The following is a 27243-nucleotide window of genomic DNA, read 5'->3' on the forward strand; positions in this document are numbered from 1 at the left end:
AAGGTAAGGGAAAAATCTAAATTCTATGTGTTTCTCAACTGTATTTCCAGAGCCTAATGAAATACCTGGGATATAGCTAAATCTTACTTAATTAAAAAAAAAAATCCAATTACAGAAACTTATTTCCACAAAGGACAACTAGAGAAAATAGAAACTATCCTATCTTGCTAGTGAAGGCAGTCAGTGCAGCCGATCTATTACCCAGATTAAAGACTAGTTCGGAAAGACACATTTTTATTCAAAAATAGACCATATAATTGGAAGCATGTATGACAATAACTTATTAATAAAGGCAACAAATCAAATAGATCTCTGACTGGCTTTACTTTGTGTCATTAAAGCATATTCTAGAAAGCTGGAACTAGTTCACCATACCCCTAGGTATTCAAGATTATCTACTACTAAGCAAATTTCTAACAAACATACAAAAACAATTTATAATACATATTATAATAAAACTATCAAAACAACTATTTCCAAAATCATATCTATATATCACTCCCAGGAGATTTGCAGTTGGCATTAGATCAGCTTTCTGCTGAGGCTAGGGAAGAGAGAAGTTACATGCTTGAGCCACTATTCCAGCTGGAGAGGCTGACAGCAGCCATTTGCCTATGAAGGCAAAACACTGTCACCCAAATTATTGTAGCGATCTTAGTCATGGCTCAGGGGGTCTATCATGTGTTAGCACTCTTCTCCAGAACAAGTAAGGCCCAGGGCATTCTCACCACGCATGAGTTTGGGAGCTTGGGCCTGGCATGCAATTTGTCACAGGCTGATATTATCTGCAGGCAAGAGATCTTGCTGCATATGCAGGTATAGATAACTACATCTAAGGCAAAGCTGGAGTTGAGAAACAAATGTCCCAAGGAAACATTTTATCAAAGAGCCCAAGCTGATGGGCATAAGTATTGGATCGTACACAGAAGGGATATGGGGTCAGGAGGGCATAGTGGAGATTTAGACCAGAGTTTCCCTTTGATATCAGTTTGGTCAATTCCACCCAAAAAAGTTACAAAATGAGGTAACTGAAGTTCCCGAATGGTGACCAGACTATGTCAATAGGCAATTCTTAGAATTGCAATAGAGACTGTTGAGACTGGGGAGGACTTTGCACAAGAAGCTGGTTGCTGCCTCAGTTCAGGCTCTCAGAGCAGAGCTACAGTTCCCAGGGGTTGGTCTCAGGGAGACCAGTATAGACCTTTCACCTGTGGAGACCCAGAAGTTGGATCCTCAGCAATTAAAAATTTGGATGCTTAGAAATTAAGTATAGGAACAATTCTAAAATCTGAACCACATCATTAGGGACATGAACTGTGTTATCCAAATAGTGGCACTGTGAGCAGATGATCTATGACCCAGAGAACAACTTGAAACCCAGAAGATAACCATGGAACACAGTGTCCTGGGTCAAGTTTTCAACAAGGGGAAATTGGGGCAGAGCTAGGAAATATAGTATCAGTGTGCAAATAGCACTTCTTGGACCATGTTAATAGGGAGGGGAACTAAGTTCTAAGCCACAACATATAGAGATTGAGTAGGATAAGTACTTTCTTTGCTGTCCATACTAGTCTGGGAAAAGGCAGGAATATCCTACCAAAAGCAACAATTGGCCCTAATTTTAGGGAATTTGGAAGCTCAGAGCCAGAGGTGAAACTGAGACCTGATTAATGACAGTAAAAGAACATCCATGTTAAAAGCAGATTTTCTCCTTTATAAATCCACTTGACTGCCCAAGTAAAGTCATAACTACCCATTTTAACAAATTACCGCCTAGTTCTTCCTCCTTCAGATTGGCAGTGTCAGCTCTTTAAATCTCTGTGCGGAACTGAAGTGTAGATCCAGACATTTCCTTCTTGTAAAGGGCATCAAATTTCTCATTTTGGGCTACTGTGAAGTAATTCTTCCAGTCACCTGCAATCCCTAAAAATAAATAAGAAAACATGAAGGAGTAATATATTTCCATTATGAGGGAAAAGCTAATATATACTAAAGGAAAAAGTTAGAAGAGAAAGACTTTTTTGTATTTGAATACTCCAAAATGTCATTTCTCTTTTATTGGTAATTCCTTCCATCTAGAAAGGTGGTTTATAACTAAACAGAACCTGACTTTTTTTGAAGTATAATTGACATCCAATGTTAGACTCATTTCCAGTGTACAATATAGTGGTTCAACATTTATATCCATTAAGAAATGATCATCATGATAAGTGAAGTTATCATCTGTTATTACAATATTATTGACTACATTCCTTAAGTTGTACTCTGCATCTCTGTGACTTGTTTATTTCATAACCAGAAGTTTGTTCCTCTTAATCCCCTTCATTTTTTTCACTTATTCCCCCATTCCCCTCCCCTCTGGCAACCATCAGTTTGTTCTTTTATTTATGAGTCTGTTTCTGTTTTGTTTTCTTTAATGTTTATTTTTTTATATTCCACATATAAGTGAACTTGTGTGGTATTTATCTTTCTCTGTCTTACTTGTTTCACCTAGCATAATACCTTCTAGGCCCATCCATGTTGTTGCAAATGGCAAGATTTTATTTTATTTTATTTTTCACAGTAAGTAGAGTTCCATTGTATGTATAGCCACGTCTTCTTTATCCCCTCATCTGTTGCTGAACACTTGCATTGCTTCAATATCTTAGCTATTGTAAATAATGCTGAAATGAACAAAATGGTGTATATATCTTCTCAAATTAGTGCTTTCATTTTCATTACCCAGTAGTGGATTGCTGGATCATATGGTAGTTATATTTTTAATTTTATTTTTAATTTTAACTTCCATACTGTTTTCCACAGTGACTGCACCAATTTACATCCCACCAACAGTGTACAGGTGTTCCCTTTTTTCCACATCCTCGCCAACACTTGTTATTTCTTATCTGTTTTGATACTAGCCATTCCTATAGGTGTGAGGTGATATCTTATTGTGGTTTTGACTGACTTTTTTAAAGATACATTCTGAAAAAGGTGAATTTTCTTGTCTGAATTTATGGGTTGTATGATAGTTTCCTGAACAAGATTCTTTTAGTGTTTCCATTTGTCATGGGAGACAAGGTTACTACTGGACCCTGGGTCAATGGTCAGGGCAGATTTTATTTCATGAATTCATTTTGGAAACTATGCAAAAGACTGGCCATCACCAAAACCAATCCATTAACTAGAAAGTTGATAAGTATAATTTCCCATGAATTTACAAATGAAGATAGTGTGATACTTGGAGAATACCTGTTTTCCCTGAGTTCATTAGACTTATACTGTTTTGGAAATTTAGATGAAAAGAATAGCCCTGAAAATCAAACATATAACGTCTCTGAACTATTTTTACAAAACTTTTGAGATACAAATTTACATTTAATTTCTTATGCTTAGATGCTTATAAATATTTATTTGAAGAATAAATAAGTTTTTAATGCACTATAAATGTGCCTGGAGATAAACATCTACTTTTGTTATTTTATGAAATACGAAACATGTCCTATTGAATTGCAAGCTATGTTAACCCATGATGACTTGATGAAGATTTCAAATCCTTTAATTGAAAAACATCCCCATAAACAAGGTTGTTTCCTGATTATTATACTTCAGGTTATATATTCACTCACTGTGCTCTTTATGGTTAAGAGCTCTTTGAAATGCAAGAGTAGTATATATTTGGAACAGTACATCTGTAAAGATGTCATTAAAAACAAAAAGCACAGATTAAACAATAAAGAGTTATATATAAAGTATTCCACTGATCTTGTGCTTTAAGTATCAATTATATAATATACACAAACACATTTGCTTCACAAGAGTAAGGGAAGTATAAATTTTTTTTATAAATAAATGCTGGTCAAAGCCCAGATATTTCTGTTTTGTTGCAATTTGAGACATAAGTATGAACATTGTAGATCATCTATCCTCTCCCTACTACTTTTACTATTGTGTGACTAAATTATGACCTTGATTTAGCCAACATGGCATCCCTCAAGTCTGAGTGCATCTGGCCTTTTGTTTATACATCACTCTGAACCCTGTTTAACATCCATTTACATGTATGCCTCTCGCATTACATTATAAGCCTCTTAAAACAGATGCATGTGTCATTCACCCATGCATGTTCCAGAGAATATGTGCTGAATTCAGGTGTTTGTGAAGAGTGTTTTTTATACATAAATGAATGAATAAATGGGGACTGTTTACGTATTTGTCGAGTGCGTTAATGAATAAATGGATAAATTATTTAGACTAATAAGACTTGTTACTTTTTAATGTATCATTTATGGTCAAAAAAACCCATTCCATATGCTTACATGTCATTTTCCATAATCCTCTCTCCCAAACATATGCCATGGAGCATGTTACTTTCTCCATATTTTCAGTGATGTAGCCAGACCTTTGGCAGATTGATTCAATGTATTCAAAGTCGCAGATACATGGAGTGGCATTGCCTGGATAAAGACGGGATCAATCTGCCCACAAAGAATATGGTTTTGTTTTGTTTTGTTTTTTACCAGTTCCAGAGTAGATGTAAAGACAGACTCCCTCATTAGAGCAGCATGAACTCTTTTCTGTTTGAGGTTGGAGAAAGCATAGAATCCAGATACTGAACTTACTTCATCTACCTCAGTACCTTAATGAGGAATCATGAGGTGGTACCAATTTTCATATGAATGGGAATAAAACTCTCCTGGAAGTTACATTCAGATAGTCTGACAAAATGACAATTTGCCTTATTTAGTAAAGGAGGATTTCTTTTTGATTTTTTTTCTTTCTGCCAGCAAAATGTGTGTATGTGTGCATCAGTCTTTGTTTAGACACCATTTACAATGAAAAATTTACTTTTCCTTCTTATTGTAGAGGTTAGTTTTGAAAAGTTAAATGTAACATTTTTGAAAATAAAAAATAATTTGGAAACACCAAGACTATTTGCTATTTTAATAAGTAATAGAGAAAATGTTTTAGAAAAAATTAAACTGTGTAACTCTTTGAAAATCAAGTGTTTTCAGCCACATGTTCATATGCACAATACATTTCTAGGATTGTGTTTATTTGTTAGCACTAACTGCATACAGTTTTACCCCTTTCTCTCCCATTTCAATAAAAAATATTAAAAACAGGGTGACATTATTGGGTGGATAACTTCTCAAATTTGTTTAAGTTAATTTGTTAAATGTATTATTTTTATGATTGATAAAACAGTTTTGACACAAATCCTGTACAAGAAGCCACAAGATGCAGGATTTACTTCAGTTGAATCAGTAGTGAATGCCATATTCCTCTTTTCATGCTTTTAAGTTAAATTTAGATTCTATATTTCCTATAATTGAGACAGTTTTTTTAGGGAGCAAATCTTCCCATTAGGTAAAAAAAAAAAAAAGTCCTAAGGTGAATCCTTAGCAAAATGACCACTGTTTTCCAAGTGATTATGGGTTCTTTAAAGCAGACAGTTCTGTATTGAGTGACATTAATTAATCACTGAGGAGGACAGGGAGGCCTATGCCTATTTAGGTAAAGATTTAAGATTTAGGAATAACAAGTTTGGAATGACTCACATGAGAACTCAAAAGACTACTCCCATTTAGTAGCATAGTAAATAGGAGAAGAACTATGCACCAGATACCCAAGGTATTCAGATAACAGGTTTATATGCATTATTTCCCTTAGTAATTTCTAATCTAGTTCAGCAACTTTTTGTGGCAGGTGTTTTTAGTGTCTTTATATTACAGATAAAGAAACTGGTGCCCAAACTGGCTAAGTAACTTGTTAGAGATCACAAAGTTAATCCTCATTTCAAAGAAATTAGTAAGAAAGTGAAAAGGGAAATTAAACTCAGCAAAATATTTACCTTTACGCATAAAAGAGGATTTGCTGTGATCCATCACTGTAGTTGGTATATGTGTATAATTCACCAGAGGGTTGTCTTTCATCACTTCAAATGAGGTGTGATGGACAATCTTATCCAAGACCTCATCATTCAAATTCTTCTCTAGAAATCTCCCAATCTTCTTGACTTCCTGCTTTGGATTCTATTAGTGGGTAAAGAGAGACATACCCAAGAAAACGGTAAAAAAATACATCATTAACATAATGGGAAACTGTAGTATTTACAACCTGTTTTCTTAAATCTTGGTTCTGAATATTCAATCAATATTTTGTTGGATCATCAATGGTTTTTAAATTAATCATGAAAATGAAAAAAATCAATAATTTATGTTTGGAGAAATAGGCTGGAAATATTTTATTTCTTCTAAATTCCATATTATTAAATTTTGTATTATTAAATTTCATATTATTACTTTATCCAAAGTGAAATAAGAACAAATTTTGGGCTAAATAGTAACAATATTTGGAGGAAAAAACAGCTATATCTTTTTATTCTTCCTGGCTTTATTTATTTGTTAATTAAAATTCTTTCCTTGTCTTTATTTTTATTTTTAATATTCATTTATTTTTGAGAGAGAGAGAGCATGAGTGGGGGAGGGTCAGAGAGGGGGAGGGTCAGAGAGAGAGAGGGAGACACCGAATACGAAGTAGGCTCCAGGCTCTGAGCTGTCAGCCCTACGCTGAGCTTGAACTCACAAACTGTGAGATGATGATCTGAGCCAAAGTCAGCCACTTAACTGGCTGAACCACCCAGATGTCCCATCCTTTCTTGTTGTTAATAACAGTATTTAAAAGCAAAGATAATAAATTCATGAACAATGTCAAGTATGTTTGCCTTAGAGTCTTTATATCATAGACCTTGCTTGGACAAAAATTATCAAAAATAAACTCCTATGAAGGTGCAAAGATATCAAGACCTAAGTTATTCATGAACAATTGGGGATAAAAAGAACAAAATTTGAGAAACAGATCACCTTCCAGATTCTAATGACATAAACTTAATATTTGGAAATTTAAGGAAGCTAAACTAAACTCTATATGAATATGTCTAGCAATACTTTGAGAAGGTGATATCTAAGCTGAATTGAAAAAAGTGAACCAGAATTTACCATGATGTGTGGTCTGTTGAGATGATGGAGAGTGAATTTCCAGTAGAGAATATAGGCAAAAACTCTTGGAGGTATAGAGTCTCATAATATGTTGAGGGAATTAAAAAAAAGAAAAGTGGTTGAAGTTTGATTTGAGTTGTTCATAGGAGTGAGAGAAGCTGTAAAATTGGAAAGATAAATTGGGGTAAAACTGAGAAAGTCTTTGGATGTCCTGTTGAGGAATTTTTACTTTATCTCTTTTGCAGGGAAGCAACAACACTTAATAATATGTCACTAACTGTGTGTGTGTTCACGTACACACCCGTTCACATTTTGGCAGGCAGTTCCCTACAAGGAAAGTTCTGGCAATATTTTGTATCTCAGACAATGAGAGAGGAAAGAGATGACTAATTAAGGGATGCTTGGAAGAAGTAAAAGATCAGAAATTATGATAATGGGAAAAATGCCAAAAGAAAAGTTAATAGTGGTACTAGGAAAACCACAGATGGAGACAGAGAACAAGCAGATAGAGAACAATTTCTCTTAGGGATTCCAAATGTTTGGAGAATATTTTGACCACTGCCTAAATATCAGTGAGCATGTTAGCATATAGCTCAGTACAAGTGAAAGCAGGGTGCTGACTCCTACCGAAACTCTTTCTGCTGTATTAAACTCTTTCTGCTGTAGATTAAACTTCTTCATATAATATTGTCTAAAAATGACTGGTATGACAGGAGAAAAAGATCATCTCTTAAATTCAATGATTATAGCACGTTTGAGTGGAATTCAAAATATACAGATATGCTTAAAAAGCTGATTGGGCAACGCCATAAATCAGAATTAATGAGTGGATTTGAATAACACATTTTAGCTAAATAAGAAGAGAAATGGTTGACACAAGAATGTCACATAGAGGATAGCATGCTGTCAGATTCAGAATTGGGAAAGCAGCCCAGCATAGAAAATGTATTTCCCCATGCTATGGAGGAAAAGGTCTATATTCAGAAGCTAAAATTGCTCTTTTCATAAAGTTATTAAGGCCTACTCTGGGTCCAGGAAGTAAAGAAAGAACAGAAGGAAAACTTTCTTTATTATGAAGAATTCATTACTTAACCGGCTAATCAAACACTCATGGGATGGCATCACTTTTTAAAAGTTTTTCATAAAACCACTTCAGTTTCACATCTGTATATTGCCAGCAAATTCAAATAAATTGCCTCAAGCCCTGTATAAATGGACAATAGTAAAGCTTAGACCATGAATTCTCTATGGGCTGCAAACAAATGTGATGGAAGATGGGAGCCTGGGCAGAGCAGAAAAACTCAGAGCACTCTTTCAGTTAAGATGTGAGAAATACCCCAGGGGGTTCTCAGAAATACTTGAATCAAGGGAAATTTTACATGGAGCATGATTTCTGTGATATCAAGTAAAATTGATGTCTCTAAAATTCTTGTTAATACTATTTATTCATTTATTTATTCATTCAAGTAATCAGTTATCCATACAAGTGATCTTATGAGCCTCTCTGTATATGTCATTCAAATAATCAATTATCTATACAAGTGATTCTATGAGCTCCTCTGTATATGCAAGGTGCCATATTATGTACTGTGAATGCTGCTATGAAAATGATAGATATTGTACCTTCCATTATGAATCTGGAAGTCTACAATGTATCTTCATTTGTATGTCCAGGTTTTTTCAAATAGAGGAACTTAGTTTCCACATATTTCTCACATATTTCTCAGGTGTGTGTGTGTGTGTGTGTGTTTGCCTAATTTAAGTAAAATAGCCTCAAAATAGGCCTAGAAGTTTGCAATATTTGAACTATATTAATTCATACAGGAGACTACATGAATACTTATGAGTCTCCAAACTAAGAGAGATATAGTAAGAGAGTAAAGGAGAAGGGCGCATGTAGCAGTTATAATAGATAGGTCATGTGAACCAATGAGATGCTCACAATTAGAGTGGAACTGTATTCGCCATATGGAAGCCAATGAAGACAATGTATTTTCAAACTTTGAAAATTAATGGACAAATCACATCATTAACCAAAGCAAAAATAAAAGGAGAAAAGGATTACATGTTGGAGTGAGAGAGAAGGAAACTGAGTTTAGTTTTGAATGTGTTAAATTTGAGGGTCATTTTAATAAAAGCATGGAAGTTAAAATGGAGTTTTGGGGGGGCACTAGCACATAAATAGTTTTGACAATAGTAGGCATGGGTATGATCACCAAAATGTGGCAAAGAGCTTGAAAAAATTAAGTGATAGATAGAGATTCATAGGAAAACCAGGACAGTATGATAACTTGTTAAATGTAGGAAAGACTTTCAAAAAGAAAAGTTGCCCAAAATAAACACAATGGATAAAAAGTATGATAAAATGTCATGGATTTTACCAGCAGAAGTCACTAATGATCTTAGAAAGATCTGAGTAAGCAGGCATGGAGAAGAAGCAAAATAATCATATCATTTTTTACTCTATAGATAAGTTAAAAATATGTATTAACCCTTGGCCCCAACCCTTTGGATATAATGGGGGAATTATCCAGAATGAATTTATACCATTTTACCTCTTTCATATCTTCATAGTACAAGAAAAGTATTGGGTGTTCTTCCTTTTTCTTCCACCAGCTCTTAACATGATCAAACCAGGAGCCATAGGCCACTAATACCAGAAAAACAGTCTATTATCATAAGTTTTCATCAAACTAAAGATTTGTTTCTAAACAATAAGGCAAATTGTACAAATATTTTGTGGAATTTAGTAATCAAGGGAACTGAATATATAAGGCTAATTAAAAAATAAATAATTATGAATGTACCATCAGATTTTAAAAATAGAAAGTACAAAGGAAATGTACATTTCAAATGAAAATACACTGACCTCCAATGGGTGTTACTTAGCCTTTCATAGAAGGAAACTATTCTACTAAGTACTCATTTTAATTATTTATTTAAGTACTATTTATGTTTAACAGATATAACTAAAGATTTGGGCAAGTTAAACAATTTCAATTGTAAGCAGGAACTGAGAATGGATTTCTAACACCTAAGAAGATATTTGAGAATATTTTTATCAAGCCACAGTTAAACACTAAATTTATTTATTGATGTCATGTAAAATACAAAATATAGTTGATCTAAGTTTTTAAAATGCTAATACTTGTTACTGATGTGGAAAAGTGTTTTGGTAAAAGTCATAACAATAATGGTTTTTAGTATTATTAAAAAGAAAATATTAATTTCAAGCCAATCCTACCTACCATTTCCAGTCATGAACTTCTCCAGATATTCTTCCCAGGGGCCAGGAACAGGTTGTAAATTATTCATTAAGTCAAAATGGTAATATGAAACTGCAACATCCTTGGCATTTCGAGCCAGATAAATCATCTATGGGGGGGTGGAGGAGAAGGAAGAAAATCACATGGATTTGAAATCCATGAAATTAGTAACAGGAAAACATTAGGTAAATTAACGAAGCAGAAAGCTGGTTCTTTTTAAAAATCACAAAATTAATAAACATCTAGCAAGACTAATAAAAAAGAGAAGACACAACTAATATCAAGAAAAAAACCAGGCAGTATCACAATAAATAGTACAGCCATTAAAACTATAGTAAGAGTATGAAAAGATGTTACACATCATATGTCATCAGAGAAATGAAAATTGAAGCAACAATGAGACATCACTCCATACTTATTAGAATGACCAATAGCCAGAAAACTGACACTAAATCCTGGTGAGGATGTAGAGTGACAGGAACTTTCATTCATTGTTGGTGGGACTGAAAAAAACAGTACTGCTCCTTTGAAAGACACTTGGGCAGTTTCTTACAAAGCTAAGCAATACTCTTACCTACAATCCAGCAATTGCATTACTTGGTATCTACCCAAAGTTGAAATATAAAGACCACACAAAAACCTGCAAGTGTATGTACACAGGAGCTCTGTTCATAATTGCCAAAATGTGGAAGGAACCAAGATGTCTTTCTGTAGGTGAATGAGTAAACTGATATACATCCAGACAATGGAATATTATTTAACACTAAAGTGAAATGAGCTATTAAGCCATGAAAAGACATGGAAGAACCTTAAATGCATATTACTAAGTGAAAGAATACAATTTGGAAAAGCTACAAACTGTATGATTCTAACTATATGACATTCTAGAAAAGGCAGTGAAGCTACCCTGTATGATACTATAATGGTATATTATTGTGTGTGTGTGTATGTATATATATTATATATATAATATAATATATAATATAATATATAATATGTCATTATATATTTGTCCAAATCCATAGAATGTACATCGCCAAGAGTGAATCCTAACGTAAACTATAATCTTTTGGTGATAATGATGTGTCAGTGTAGGTTCATCGGTTGTAACAAATGTACCACTCTGGTGGGGGATGTTGATAATAGGTAGCTATGCATGTGTAGGGGCAGGGGATATATGGAGAATCTCTTTACCTTCTACTCAATTTTGCTGTGAACCTAGAACTGCTCTAAAAATAAAGTTGCTGTAAAACTACAGTCTATTCAAAGAAAGAATAAGAAGAGAATTATAAAACACTTTTCATTACAAAATTCAACAACTAAGGATTCCTCATACATCACAAACTGGTAAAAATCAGTTAGGTTGAAAGAGAGGATAATCAAAATAGCCCCACAATTATTAAAGAAATTGAATTTAAAATTTAAAATTCCCCAGAATCAATATTCAGGCACAAATGTTTTACTGGAGAATTTTACCAAATAATCAAATAAGAACTGACACCCTTATGTTGAGTTTTGGGGGAAGGTCAGAGTATCTAGAGACCGTTGGGGAATATCAGTAGCAATACTGTCCTGAGATGGGGATCCTGTTGCTACATGTGTGCGGCAAACTTGACTATGTAGGTTTAGACTGAACTATGTATATTTTTAATTTAGCCATTTTCTTATGTAGCTCAGTTCTCAGAGTAACAAGTAAACAAAACATTTGAGCAATCGCTTACCATTCGTGTGATTAAAGGGATAAGGCCACATTGAAAAATTGAATTACGGGGAGCCTGGGTGGCTGAGTCAGTTAAGTGACCAGCTCTTGGTTTCAACTCAAGTCATGATCTCACAGTTTCATGAACAGTTTCACAGGTTTGAACCCTGCATCAGGCTCTGTGCTGATAGTGCAAAGCCTCCTTGGAATTCTCTCTCTCCCTCTCGCTCTTCCCCTCCTCCACTCACACTGTCTCTGTCTCTCTCAAAAATAAAGAAATAACTTGAAAATGATTGACTTGCAGTGTAGAATATACCTTGCAGTTGTTCTCCCAGAAAGACTTAGGAAGGAGATCAATTGGTAGATGTGTCTTCACAAGCCGGGGGGAAGGATTCTTCTCTAATTGTTCTACTCCTGGGAAGATTTAGTTTAGTATAGAGATACATTAAAGTCTTAAAGGAGCCTGCATTTCCTGATTTTCACCTGCTAAAATATTTTTGAGCAGTATATAATGGTGCTAGATTTTGAACCCATCACAGATATTTACCTGGATTCTAAGAGGCAATATTGCATAATGGTTAAGGGCATAGTTCTGAGGTTAGCCTCCTCGGGTTTGAATCCTAAGTCTGTCACTTAACGCATCATGAGACATAACTTAACGGAGGACTGTGGGGGACAAGAAGGGAGGAAATAGTGGGGGAGAGGGAGGGAGGCAAACCATGAGAGACTCTTGAATGATGAGAACAAACTGAGGTCTGATGGGGGTGGAGGGGAGGGGAAGGGGGATGGGCATGGAGGAGGGCACTTGTGGGGATGAGCACTGGGTATTATATGGAAACCAACTTGACAATAAACTATTAAAAAATAATACAAATTAAAAGAAAATAGAAAGAAAAGTATGCTAGTCTCTGTGTTTCACTTTCCCCACCTCCAAAATGAGGGGTAATAGTTATCAGCTTTAGTAGTTTGGAGTTTTATCATACCTTGCATTATTATAAATAATTACAAAAATATTTTCTGTATCTCAAAGAGATATCAATAACTAGTAATTCTCACATCAACTACTGTTTTGCATACGCTATTATGACATAGACAATGTTATTTCTGTACAGCGTCAGCTGTTGCATCTGCATTTTTAAATTTCCTTTATGTGTCATATGTTTATATATGCAAAATGATAATGTTGTGTAACTTTTAGGTATTAGCTGACCTCATTAAAGTCATACAACTAATTGTAGAAAACCTCATTTCAGGTCTTTTGTATAAGTGTGAACTTCCCCAAGATGGAAAATATCCATTTATTTTGATATTCAGAGCTAGGAAAATCCCAGTACCTGCATCTCACTACATAAGTGACTTGTCCAGTCTGAAGTCACTTCTGGGGTAAAGGCATACTCAGAGAATTCCTGACATAGCTAAGAAAAGCTGGTCCAACTCTTTTAACTTACGATTCTTTTAATGCACTCAGTGACCTTATCATATCCTAGATATGTCTGTTAATGATGCTATTTCCTGGACAGTCACCAACACCTAAAATCTCAATTATTGTTGTCTTCTCCTTCAGGTTTCATATTCAATAAATCTTAAAGTCCTATGCATATTCTTTACAATATTACTTATATCCAGTCTAACCTCTAGCTTACCTGTTAATCCTACATTATCTTCCCACCTTTTGCATACAAGGCACACCTGCTCAAAATTGCATCTGACTTACTCATTCAAAACAATCTTATGCTTCAGTTGTTTACAAAAAGTTATTACATACATTAAAAAGCCACTGAATCTCTATTAAAATATCCTTTTAAAATGTTCTGTATATGGTTTATTTTTGTTTCATCGTTTATTTACTTGTTTATTTGTTTATTGTCTGTCCCCATGCCTCTTCCTCACCCCACCTCAAACACACTTGAATGGAGATCCCACAAGAGCAGAAGTATAGCTTGCTTTGTTTACCAATGAATGTTCTGTAGAGAAAAGTGCATAGCACATAGTTGTATTAGGAAGAATGTCTTAATTTTAATGTGGTTACGGTTGGCCAACTTAGGAATCATAGATCAAGAATCTTAGTTAAATTTGAATGTCAGGTAAACAACAGACACCTTTTAGTATAAATATCTTCCATGCAATATTTGGGATATACTTATGCTAAATAAAAGAGCTATTTATCTGAATCTCAAATTAAACCTGGTATCTTGAATTTTATCTGGAAACACTAGTTATATGCCTATAAAATTCACCAAGTATTTTATTATACCCAGTTAATACTGACCGGGTAGTTACAGTCACTTTACGCAGCATATGGAAATGAGAAATCATAATTTTCCATAACTCATTATTTCTCAATGCCCATGACATGAACTCTTACATTTGTTTCTCTTATGAAGTTTTTCCCATATCTGTTGTTCCTCTTCACTCCCTAACGTCATTAAAAGATTTCTCAACCTCTAGGTTGTAACTATTTTACCACATAATGTCCTTTAAATGAGTCCTTTATTGCACAAATGTTAATGCGGGGAATACATAATGATATTACACATATTCATATTCAGGCTCCGGAGTCAATCTTAGTGTCAACTTGCCCTCTGTTACCTGTTGAACCTCACTTACTCTCTCTCTGGTGATGTTACAAGGCCTCACTCCCACTCCTAACCCCCATCTTCCACTAGTCATGCCTGACTCCCTCACCTGGATTACTCTGATTCTATCGCTTTTACACTTTATACTTCTTTATGGCTTTGGAGTCTGATCTCACTCTTGGACTCACTTTGTTTGCCTATCCCAGAATAGCTCTTTTAGCATCAAGGGTCAACATTTGCTCTGACTTCAGGCAACCACACAGAAGGAATGAAACCTTTTCTGTTGGTTCTTCTCTGCCTCTGGAAGTAACCAGTAACCAGAGAGAGCTAGTTTTAAGTTGATATGAACATTCACTACCATACTTCTGTCTTCCTACCCCAGGTTTCCAGCAGCACTAGCGAGCTAGACCTCACTCCTTAAGGCCTTCTCACATGCCCATGGGACATCATACTCCTGATTTCTTTCAGATCACTGAGCACTTCTTGAAAACTACAAGCCCTACTCTCCTCTTTCATTGTTGTTGTTTAATCCCTGTACTGTACCAAGGTCTTTTCTGCATCTAGGTCTTCATACCTAATATTTCATCCTTAAATATGTTTTTTCCAATTATGTGCATGGCTTTATATTATGTCTCATTTCAGAGTAGAGATCCCTAAATATCTGATCTAAAGTAAACTCTCTTATTGTTCTCTTTCATAGAGCCCTATTCTTTGGATACATAAGCCTAATAATATTCAAATATTATTATTCACTTATTTAATGACACAATATTACTACAAACTCCGTGAGGATAGGGCATTGAATTTACTAATCATTTTATATCCAGCCCATAGCACAGTACATAATTCTTTAGAAGCACTCAATAAATATTTGTGGAATGAAAATGAATTGTATTAATAGTAAATTTTATGTTTGAGAAGAATTGGTACTTTACTTATTTAAATACAGCAATGTCCTAAGGAGCTTTTAATCCAATCTATTAGATTCTATACAACAAAAGTCAATAAAATATAAAGAACATTTTTTATGTTATCACCCAAATTTTTAGTTATTTTCTACAACAAAATTCTTTCATCATAGGTTGTCATATCTGGATATGCAATGAATTAAACTACAGTTTCTCTATAGGTCTTGGTGATTGTACTGCCTGGAAACTTCCATTTTATGTTACCAAATTGACTCCACTTTCTTTGAATGGAAAATGCAAATATAATAATTAATATGCTATATGAATAATACTACAAAATTATAATTCCCAGTTGGTTTAAAATTACCTGAAGTTCTTAGTCCAGGGACAGCCATTTCCAACATTGGAACTTTAACTGTTATAAAATCCCGCTTACATTTTTCAATATCTCCATTATTTACAACCATGTCCACAATTTCACTAGCCCAAGTGGTACCTGTTGAAAGGCAACATTTTTAAAATAATTATTGGTTCTGGAGGGAAAAAGTACCTACAGAGAGCTTCCCATTTTAATAGATTCTATTAGAAACTTAATTCTTCTTTCTGTGTCCCAAATGCTCATCCAAAATATACTCAAAGTAGATGGCCAGACTGACTCATAGGAATGTTAATTTTACTTAGGATGATAATCATTTTATTTCTTTATTTTGAGAGAGAGAGTACAAGCAGGGGAGGAACAGAGAGAGAGAGGGAGAGAGAGAATCCCAAGCAGGCTCTGCACTGGCAGCATGGAGCCTGATGCAGGGTTCAAACCCACAAACCCCGAGATCATGACCTGAGTCAAAATCAAGAGTCAAGACTTTACCTACAGAACCACCCAGGTGCCCCTAGGATGATAATGATTTTGTAGAGAAGCTGATTTTCAGGAAACAAAGGCTAAAGTCAGATATGTATTTGTCAGGCCCCAAAACTCACCTGACTTTGGGTAAGTGGCTATCACGATGTCATCTTGCCTGCTGTGGAACTGTTCAATCCTTTCCCAGTTGTTTGCAAATGCATAGACCATGGGACAGCCATGGATCATCTTCAGATTTTTTCTCAGGACGTCTTTTGGGGAAGTCATTTTTATCCCAGGGTGTACAAACACCTAAGAGATTATTTTCTGACAATCCAATCTTGGAAAAATAAAGAAGACAAAAATTAGAAGTTGGGTAACTAATGTTATTCTTAAGACACTGTTAGTTGATACAGAGTGAACTTGGCCTTTAACACACTCAGTGTGCAGAGGTCTAAATACAAAGGGCATTTTTGTGGATATAAAGCTGTAGATTGCAAGAACAGCAACTGGCTCAGTGACAAGCAGCACAAAGGTCTTTACTGGAAGCTTTGGACAGAAATGAAACAACACATCTTAGAATTGGAAATCAGATTTTACAGAAATACACTGAGAATTATCTGGACTTAGGGCAAAATAAATCTAGCACTCACCATTACACTTCAGTTGTACATCAGTTTTCTTTGTAGGAAATCTATTGCCTTTCTTACCTTTGTTCTTCTGTACATAACACATCTGCTTTCTTGGTCTGCTTCTAAGATTTTCTTTTAAAAATTTTCTTTTATTTAAGTATAGTTGACACACAATGTTACATTATTTTCAGGTATACAATGTAATGATTCAACTTCTCCCTACTGATCTATGCTCCCCACAAATGTAGCTGCTACCAGCTATCACCACAATGTTATTACAATATCATGGACTGTATTCTCTATGCTGGCCCTTATATTCCTGTGACTATGATTTTTTTTTATCACTGATTTTGAGCAACTGAATTATGGTATGTTTTGGTGTCGTTATTTTCACAGTGTGTGTGTGTGTATGTGTGTGTGTGTGTGTATGTGCACGTTTTAGATTTATTGAGCTTTTTGGAATTGTGGGTTTACAGTCATTATTTCTCTCCCTCTTCCTTCTGAAACCTCAGTCCACATAAAGTTATTCAAAGCTCACTGATGCTTTTAAAAATCTTTCAAAATCTTTTTCTCTCTTTGTGTTTCATTTTATTTATTTATTTTGTTTATTTATTTATTTTGAGAAACAGAGAGCATGAGAAGGGCAGGGAGTAAGGGTGAGAGAGAATCCCATGCCTTCATCACAGAGTCCCACACAAGGCTCCATCTCACAGACCATGAGATCATGACTTGAGCTGAAATCAACAGTCTGATGATTAACTGACTGAGCCACCCAGGCACCCCTGTGTTTCATTTTAAATAACATCTATTGCTATGCCTTTATGGCCATTAACCTTTTCTTCCACAATGTAGAGTCAATGTTAATCCCACCTATTGCATTTTTATCTCAGACATTATAGTTTTCATCTCCAGAATATCATTTCAGAAATGATTATATTTTTGTTACCTCAATTTTTCAAGCATATTGAATACTGGTTTAAGGCTAATTCTAATTTGAGGCTAATTTGCTAATTCTTACATCATGTTAGTTCTAGGTAGTTTTCAATTGAATGTTTTTTTTTTATTATGCTTTCTTTTGTCTGATTCTTTGCATGCATTATATATATATTTTTTATGTCTGATATTGTCTCCTTGTGGCCAGGGAACTCCTTCAAGGCAATTATCTGGGGAAATCATAAGGCTCATTTTTTTTTTCCTTTTACTCCATTTTGCTTAGGAGCCATGATGGTTAACTTTATGGATCATCTTGAGTATACCATGAGATGCCCAAATATTTGCTTAAATATCATTCTGAGTATTTCTTTGAGGGTGTTTTTGGATGACGTTAATATTTAAATTGGTATATTGAATAAAACAGATTGCCCTTCCTAAAGTTGAAAGCCTGAATAAAACAAAAAGACTGACCCTCCTCCAACTAAGAGAGAATACTTCTTGCCTGACAATCTTTGAACTGTGACATCAGCTTTTTTCCTGTCATCACACTGGAACTAAAACATTGACTTTTCCTGAGTCTGGTACCTGACAGCTTTAAAACTAAAACACTATTAGCTCTCCTGACTTTTAGGCCTTCTCCAGTCTCAGACTGGAGTAAATCATCAGCTATGCTGGATCTCATTATATATAATGTATAAATTATAGATGTATATGATATATACATATATGGATAATATGACATATTATATGTATAATATAATATATAAATGTATATACACATTATATATAATTAATATAAAATATAGAAATGTAATTTATATGTAAGTATATAGTATTTATTTATATATATTTGGAGAGAGAGAGAAATTATTATGAAGAATTGTGTCATGCAATTATAAAGGTTGACAAGTCCCAGGGCATTGTAGATGGCAAACTGGAGACCTAGGACACTCAATGGTTTGAAGGCCAGCAAGCTTGAGACCAAAGAACAACCAATGCTTCAGTTTGAGTGAGAAGGCAGAAAAAAAATGATGTCTCAGCTCCAAGGCAGTCAGGCTGAATGAATTGTCCCTGACTCCCAGGAAGGTCAGCCTTTTTTTTCTATTTAGGGTTTCAATTAATTGGATAAGGCACATTCACATTAGAAAGGGCAATCTGCTTTATTCAGTCTACCAGTTTAAATGTTAGTCCCATCCAGAAATACCCTCACGGGTCTAGTATAATATTTGCCCAAATACCTGGGCTCTCTATGGCCCAATCAAGTTGACACATAAAAATGACCATCACAGAGAGTTACTCACTGAACTTTGTTGTAGGTGATTTTCAAAGTATATTTATTTATTTTGAGAGAGTGCGAGTATGTGCATGCAGGGATGGGTAAAGAGAGGGAGAGAGAGAATCCCAAGCAGGCTCCACACTGTCAGTGCAGAGCCTGATGCAGGGCTGGAACTCAGGATCCGTGAGATCATGACCTGAGCCAAAGTTGGATGCTTAACTGACTGAACCGTCCAGGTGCCCCTATTCACTGAACTTTGTAAATGAAACTCTAGCTTTGCTTTTACTACTGTTTCTCATTTTACAACCCTCCCACCCTCACTCCCCACAGAATGTAAACATACTAGAAATGGAAGGAAATACAAAATGTAGAAGTTATAGGACCCTCAGAACCCTATTGTTCCATTTATTTCTGAGAATCTGTCAATCAACAATAGCACACAATATATATTACATATGAATAGAGTTGGAGTTAATAACAATCTGAATTACATAATATCTTAGATGAACTCCTATCGCCTTTAGTAAAATAACTATAACTAGATTTCAAAGATTGCCAGCTAGAGGTTCTTAAATGGATTGATATATATAATTTTTATCATGTAAATATTTTGTAAGTAATTTGGTGATCCCAAAATTCCTTGAAGGTACTTTAAACAGTGACTATACCTATTAAGCTTTCAATATTTAATTAATTTGTATACAAAGAGGTATGTTTTTTGATTAGAAAAAACTTGTTAATACAAAAGCCTGGCATTTTAGAGGTAACTTCTACATACCCCCTAAAAATAGTCTAGAAGGGAGAAATCTGGACAAAGGCTTTTTCATTTTACATTGTAAGACATGCATTATATCTCATAATTTTATACCTTATAATTAATAGGTATGCACACAAAAATAGTGTGTCTTTTTGTCTCCCCAGTGAAAGTTGTTACTAAATCATGGGTTTGCCTTTAAATACATAACATTTTATGCTAGAAAAACAGCAAAAATAATTAGGATTTTGCCTGTTTATTACTGCTCATAGAGGAGCTGGGTCCTTCAGAGGCCTGAAGAACCGTATAATGCTGGAAAAGCAGAGGTTCAGTAGATAGACACATATATATTTAGAGTAGACAAGGGGCGCCTGGGTGGCTCAGTCGGTTGAGCACCGACTTCAGCTCAGGTCATGATCTTACAGTTCGTGGCATTGAGCCCCGTGGTGGGCTCTGTGTGCTGACAGCTCTCAGAGCCTGAAGGCTGCTTCAGATTCTGTGTCTCCCTCTCTCTCTGCCTGTCTCCCACTTGTGCTGTTTCTCTCTCTCAAAAATAAATAAAAAAAACACTTAAAAATTTTCTAAAAAAATTTAGAGCAGACAAGATCCTACGATGAGATGCTGATAAAAGCTGAGTGATCAGGGCATTTCAGGAAAATTATATTAAATATTCCATATTAAATCATTGCCCTCTGTATGCTTATCAATTATCTTCTATTTTGTGGTAAATATCTGGTTACCTTAGCAGTCCCTTGTTAGTGTAGGAACAGAGTCTAATAGAAGAAATTTTCCAAAATGAATTACTGTGGAATATGTCAGCAGCACCAAGAAGGGAACAAATAATGTGGTTGGTCAAAAACCCAGCAGAAGCAGGAAGTGGAAAGAACTGAAATTGAGTGTATAAGCTCTGTACTTGGAGTGAAGTAGATATTGAGTGAACTGAATGAGCAAATGATTAAATCTGCATTTCCCATTTAGAATCTTCTAAGATATTGGGGGTTGTGTTACTTCCTAATTTGGATAAACAGGAATGAGTGACAGCAGAAGTCAACATAGTATATTTGGATATTAGAACTGAGTTTCACATAATAAATGAAATAGTTTTCCCTGAAGCATTTTGTTCTTAGCCAATTGTTTCTCCCCAGATTATATAAAGGTAAATATTGATCCCAAATACCACTCGAATGCTTATATATTCTGAATTAATTGAGGAAAGTAAGTAAGGCTCTCTTTTACTTCTTAAAATTTAGTAGCAATACAACTCCACTACCAACTCTTATTATGCATATAGATTATTGTGGGAAAGCAAATAAATATTGAGGACACAGTTCCCTTTTTCTACTGTCTGCTACAAATCATATGGACAAATTTGTTCCCTTCTTGATAGGTGGTTAATGTTATTTTATACATTTATAACATCATTTCTGGGTCCATTCATGTCTTCACTCATTCTTTTTCATTTATTTATTAATTTTGATTTATTTGTACTATTTTTAAAAATATTTATATAATTAATTCACAATTACTATTCAAATACAGTACATATACAAGCACCATGTACTATTGGCATCACCTAAGAGCTTATTAGAACTGTAGCATCTTGGGCCTCAATCTAGAATCAGAATTTTAATTTAACAACGTCCCCAGGTAATTTGTATGCACAAGAAAATGTGGAAAGCATGACTTTAAACCACTTTTAATCTACTCTCTAACAATATAGGATGGATATAAATGCTTTATCAAAACGAATTCATGTCTCGTAGAAAGCAAATTTTATTGACTGTGCTACCCACCCCGATGATAAGTCTTACTTTCATTCGGTGGATGAGATTCAGGAACAGGTTCAGAGAGTCTGTTCAAAGATACACCACAGGTTAGTGGCAATGAGAAACAGACTTTGAGTTATCTCATCCAAATAAGGGTGTTCACCATTTGTAAGGAAATTTTTCTTTAACAGAGCAAACTTGTCTCTGACCAAAACCTTAAGCTTTTCATGCTGCAGAAATGTCAGAGATGCATGTATATGAGTAACAGGACATAAAGCAGCTGATTCTGAATAGGTACTAGTCACATCTGGGAAGTGGGTGTAACCAGTTGAGGAATCTAGGAGCAGTAGTCCTGAATTGTACTGCCTTTTTGTGACCCATGGATGATGAATTCAGAATTATAAAGGGAGATGGGTGCAGTGGGGTAAGGTGGGAAGACATAACTAATGTCACTGAGCCTGATTCCCTGGAAGATGGTTTATGAATGATATTTAAAATTATAAAAATTAGTTTATAAAAATCTTTTAAATCCTACCAAAAAGTGACAAACAATTTTATGTGGTTATATACGCTAGTCTACATGACATGGCAGGTCTCCCTACTTGAGCAATAGGCTGAAGATTACAGTGTCTAGATTCGCTTTTATAAAGATCAATGGTAGGGGCTCCCGAGGGGGGCGGGGGGCTCGGCTGGTTGAACTGTCAAATGTTGATTTCGGCTCAGGGCACTATCCCAAGGTCGTGGGATAGAGCCCTGCCTCCGGCTCTGCGCTGAGCATGGAGCCTGCTTAACATTCCCCCCCTCCATATCTTTCTCTCTCTCTCCCCGTCTGCCCTTCTCCCCTCCTCGCACATGTGTCCTCTCTCTCTCAAAAAAAGAGACCAATGGTAAAAAAGAGAAAAATGAAAAACAACTCCCCTCTTAGGAGAAACTAACTGAAATATATGACATTAAAACTGAACGGTTCTTTTAATGAGAAAACAATATTTCTTCCATTTGTTTCACTTAATAAAGTCCAGCTTTACTCCCTTATGAGGCGTGCAGTTTCCCAAGAAGACCCCCGATCCTGGCATGCTTCAGAAAAGTCCATCTGAACCTAGAAAAAGAAATGGAATAACGGAAAGCCCGAGAGACTGTGCACAGCATCAACAACAATACTGAGTTTCCCGTGGGAAAACTGGAATTAGGCAAAAGCATGTAAATTGGAAACATGTGTTCAAAGCTGAAATCACTAAAGAAGCCCAATGCTCTGTGGCTGCGGGACAAAAACGTCAAGAAAAGAAATTTTAAAAAGCAAATTTTACCTCACAACTTAATCTCCTTTTGCAGTGTTTATTTTCAGTCAGTGGTGCTGGGACCGAAAAGAACCCTGAGTGTTGGTGGTACTCCGAGGACGGCGGGTGCGGGAGGCTCACTTCTGAAGCCAGGACAACAGCAAGTTCAGGATTGGATCTGCGTGTAGTAGTCAGTGACTTTACAGGCAGTTAAGATATAAAAAGTTTGAACTACACGCAGATACACACAGAGGCAGGCACTGCTGTTTCAACAGCTGGCAGAGCCAGGAAGTGCGGACAAGGAAATGGATCAGGGTGGTGACCAGAAGTCAGCACGGCGACACTGCCTGGATTTGAAGGGTTTAACAGGGTCTGAGAGAAATGCCTCGGGGCAAATATGAAGCGTCAGTTGCTTCTCTTTTAAGAATGTCTTCTAATAATTTTGGTTATGATGAAAAGTTGTGAGTGTATGTGTGTGTGTGTGTGTGTGAGTGTGTGCATGTGTGTGCTTCATCCAGAAGAAACATAAGTTTCCAATATCACGGAAAGGGCAAACATATACAAACATTTACTAAACATGAAGTAATTTTAGGAAGCAGAAACAGGGTAGAACTGATGATTGCTGTCACTCTAATCATTTCCACAACTTCTCAGCATTTTATATTTATACGCTGAGTCACTATACACAAAGGAAGATTAAACAAGAAGCTTATGTGTGGAGGGGAAGAAACTTTGCCCCAAAAATAGGCTCCTGTTCTCTACCCCTGTTATCTCAATCACCTTGTAAGATTTGCTTATGGTCTGCTTGTTGTAATCAATCCTTTAGCTAAAGGCGCTTAACAAGACAGATCCAGCTATAACTGCCAAGCCCTTGTCCTGGAGATTATACCTATGTAGGTCTGGGAAATCAAACAGCCTAGAAGGAAACTAGCACATTCTTTAAGACCCTCCATTTTACTTACAGATTGTTAAGGACATTTTATAATTTTTTACAATTTTTTTCTTTTAGATAGATAGAGCAGAGGAGGGACAACGGGAGAGAGGGAGAAAATTTTAAGCAGGCTCCACTCAGCATGGAGCCTAACATGGGGCTCAATTCTACGAGCCTGGGATCATGACCTGAGATGAAATCAAAAGTCAGAAGAACCTCAACCAACTGAGCCACTCAGGATCCCCAAGATTGATCTTTTATTTTTACTTATTTATTTATTTATTTATTAATGTTTATTCATTTTTGAGAGACAGAGAGAGACAGAGTGTGAGGGGAAGAGGGGCAGAGAGAGGAGGGTGACACAGAATTTGAAGCAGGCTCCAGGCTCTGAGCTGTCTACACAGAGCCTGATATGGGGCTCGAACTCAGACTGTGAGATCATGACCTGAGCCGAAGTTGGACTTCAACCAACTGAGCCACCCAGGCGTCCCTATTGATCTTTTAAAAAAACCAATCTAGACACAGTAATTTTCAGCCTATCACAATTGAGTGATAGGATATCACTCATTCTATTTCTATGAATTTGACTACTCTAAACACTTCATGTAAGTGAAATCATACAATATTTGTCTTTTTGTGATTGGCTTGACTCAAAATTCATTTATATTATAGCATGTGTCATAATTTTCTTCCCTGTTAGTATTGAATAATATTCCATCGTATGTATATATCACATACTGTTTATCAAGTTATCCATTGATGGATACTTAGTCTGCTTTTGTCCTTTGCTTACTATGACAAATGCTGGTATGAACATGGGTGTGCAAACTTTTCTTTGAGATTCTGCTTTCAACTCTTTTTGATATATATCCAGAAGTAGAATTGCTGTATCATATGGTAATACATATTTCAAAGTTTTTTGAGGAGCTACCAGGCTATTTTCAAATAGCACCTGCACCTTTTTACATTCCGACCAACAGTGCACAGGGGTTCCAATTTCTGTACACACTTGTTCTTATTATTAAATTACTTAGCACAAACAATATGCTTAGAATATATCCTAGCCATTGACTGCATCTTTTAAAAAACTTTATTATTATTAACATGCTTCTTAAAAATTCAGTGTTAGTTATTATAGAGATACAGATGAGCTGAAAGCTTGGGATCTGTCCTGTGAAAAATCTGTAAATAACACCTAATATAACCATACTAGCAGCAGCATATAAAAATCCAGTCATAGGAAGCTTAAAGGGAAAAACATCACCTGTATATTTTGTAACTTAAAAGAGAGAATGCAGGTGTAGAATCAATACAAGAAAAAGCAAATTCTAAATGAACAAATTGAAAGTTGCTCAGGTATTATTTGAATTCCACTTTAAAATGATCTTATAAGATGAGTTCATGCACCATAGGATTATAAGGAATGGTGAGGATCCATGCTATAGACGGGCGCCATGCTGTTGGGACAGCAGAGAGAAGTGTGTCAATTTGCTAAGTTGGTCGTGTCAGACAAGTGAAAAGAAAAGAGTACTGGTGAATAAACTTCCCCTATAATAATTAGGCTTTTGTTATTCTTATTTGTTTGTTTTCATGAAAATGTATACGTGAATAAGTGTGTGTGTACGTATGGACTGAAGTATTGAGAAGATTTTGTATTGGAACCAAACTCTGAGTTGGAGCTTTTCATCAAAACCACATGCATACCACGTCAATATCCACGGTGTGTCCTGCTTCTCAATATGCTCTATAAATGACAAAAACATTGGCACATCCTATACTACACTGATGTTCATTTGGTAAGGCCTGTTTATTTGGGTTGAATCATCAGTTGTTGGTTTTTTATTTTCACACACAAAAATAGTATTCCAAGAAAGGACAATTTTCCAAAATAATAAGTTAATTTGTCTTTACAAAGCATGCTTATTATTTAATTTTTAAAAAATGTTTATTTATTATTTTGAGAGAGAGAGAGACACAGAATCTGAGGCAAGATCCAGGCTCTGAGCTGTCAGCACAGAGCCTGATGAGGGGCTCGAACTCACGAACTGTGAGATCGTGAGCTGAGCTGAAGTCAGATGCTAAATGACTGAGCCACCCAGGTGCCCCTGAACTTTTATTCTTTTACAATAAAATCTCAATCCATTGCTATCATGCAAACCTAAATATTTCTGTTTGTTTTGTGTGGGAAAACTCCTGCAAAACAAATTAAATTAGAAGTTTGGAAGAAAACTGATGGTGGAAGCTATATGAGAAGCTGGAGAGTCAACTTAGTGCCATGTAAAATAAAGAATGCTATCATCAACAATCTCTCGGTCCTGAAAAAAAATTTTATGAATATTTCTAAAGTAAGTAAAAACTGACCCATGAATAACTTCTCAGTAACATCAAAGTATGCCTTGAGCTGTCTCCACCAAACAATTATGCAACACCTTTGGCAAATTCTGGACATTGATATTTAGGTCTAGTCATGATCACCGAACCAGTAGAAATTAAAATTTAAATTTTTACAAATAATTTTATAAAAGCTGGAATTCTCAAAATATGGAAGTTAAGTTGGTTGGAAGATTTAATCTGATATGCATTGTTTTCCAGGTTGATATTCAACCAAATTTCTGAAATAGACTCAACGTGCTGAGTCATCTCCCAATATAATGGGGAGATGACTGGTTGAAATAGATTGCAGACAGTTTTGTCCTTATATTTGTCATTTTAATGTCATTTATTTTAATTTTAAAATATATTATGTAGAAATAAAATTTTGTATAGGTTTTAAAGCAAAACATAATATTTTAAAGAAATTTTCTTCTTGATTTGGGTTCTGTTTCTAAACCTGTCTTCTTTCCCCTCCCCACACTTAGTGTCACATTTACCTTTGTCTTTTGTTCAAGAATCTTCAGTGTTAACTTTGAGAAGGGATGACGAGTCTGGAGTTGCAAAAGCAAATGCCTCTGAATAGGGTGACCTATAATTTATCATCCAAACCAAGACACTTTGAAGACAAAGGTAAGGCTATGAATAATTATGTGGGACAAAGGTATAAACTGAGTTTGTCCTAGACAACTGGAAAAATGGATCACCCATACATTAATACACAGTTTATTATTTTTTTATTTTAAAAAGAGAGAGAGAGAGTGCAAGTGGAGGAGAGGGGCAACGGGCGGGGAGAGAGAGAGAGAGAGAGAGGGAGAGAGAGAGAGAGAGAGAGAGAGAGAGAATCATAAGCAGGCTCCATGCTCAGTGCAGAGCCCAACAGAGGGCTCTATCCCCTGACTGTGAGATCATGACCTGAACCAAAATCAAGAGTCAGACGCTCAATCAACTGAACCACCCTAGCACCCCTCATAGACAATTTATGAAACAGCTTGAGATTAAGAAAAACAACAATTTAAGCAAGATAATAAACTAATACTTAG

General features: G+C 35.5%; 1 protein-coding gene across 1 annotated transcript; it reads right to left on the minus strand.

The window, feature by feature from the left end:
* Window positions 1-201: 201 nt before the first annotated feature.
* On the minus strand, window positions 202-23141 carry SULT1B1 (sulfotransferase family 1B member 1). The gene is made up of 8 exons (XM_077750085.1): window positions 22930-23141; window positions 16405-16604; window positions 15797-15925; window positions 12262-12359; window positions 10229-10355; window positions 9536-9630; window positions 5834-6014; window positions 202-1923 (listed from the first exon to the last, which is right to left on the minus strand). Exons 2-8 carry the CDS (start codon window positions 16550-16552, stop codon window positions 1811-1813), a joined length of 891 nt encoding a protein of 296 aa, XP_077606211.1. The 5' UTR covers window positions 16553-16604; window positions 22930-23141; the 3' UTR covers window positions 202-1810.
* Window positions 23142-27243: the final 4102 nt, after the last annotated feature.

The sequence above is a fragment of the Crocuta crocuta genome, unplaced genomic scaffold (genome assembly GCF_008692635.1).
Source record: "Crocuta crocuta isolate KB4526 unplaced genomic scaffold, BGI_CrCroc_1.0 scaffold1, whole genome shotgun sequence".
NCBI classification, from domain to species: domain Eukaryota; kingdom Metazoa; phylum Chordata; class Mammalia; order Carnivora; family Hyaenidae; genus Crocuta; species Crocuta crocuta.

Coding starts and splice junctions, on each gene's coding strand:
- SULT1B1 (XM_077750085.1), bottom strand. CDS start 16,552: ATGACTTCCCCAAAAGACGTCCTGAGAAAAAATCTGAAGATGATCCAT. Junction 12,360..15,796: donor CCCTGGACTAAGAACTTCAG/GTAATTTTAAAC, acceptor AAATCTTCCCAG/GAGTAGAACAATTAGAGAAG. Junction 6,015..9,535: donor ACTATGAAGATATGAAAGAG/GTAAAATGGTAT, acceptor ACCCACTAATAG/AATCCAAAGCAGGAAGTCAA.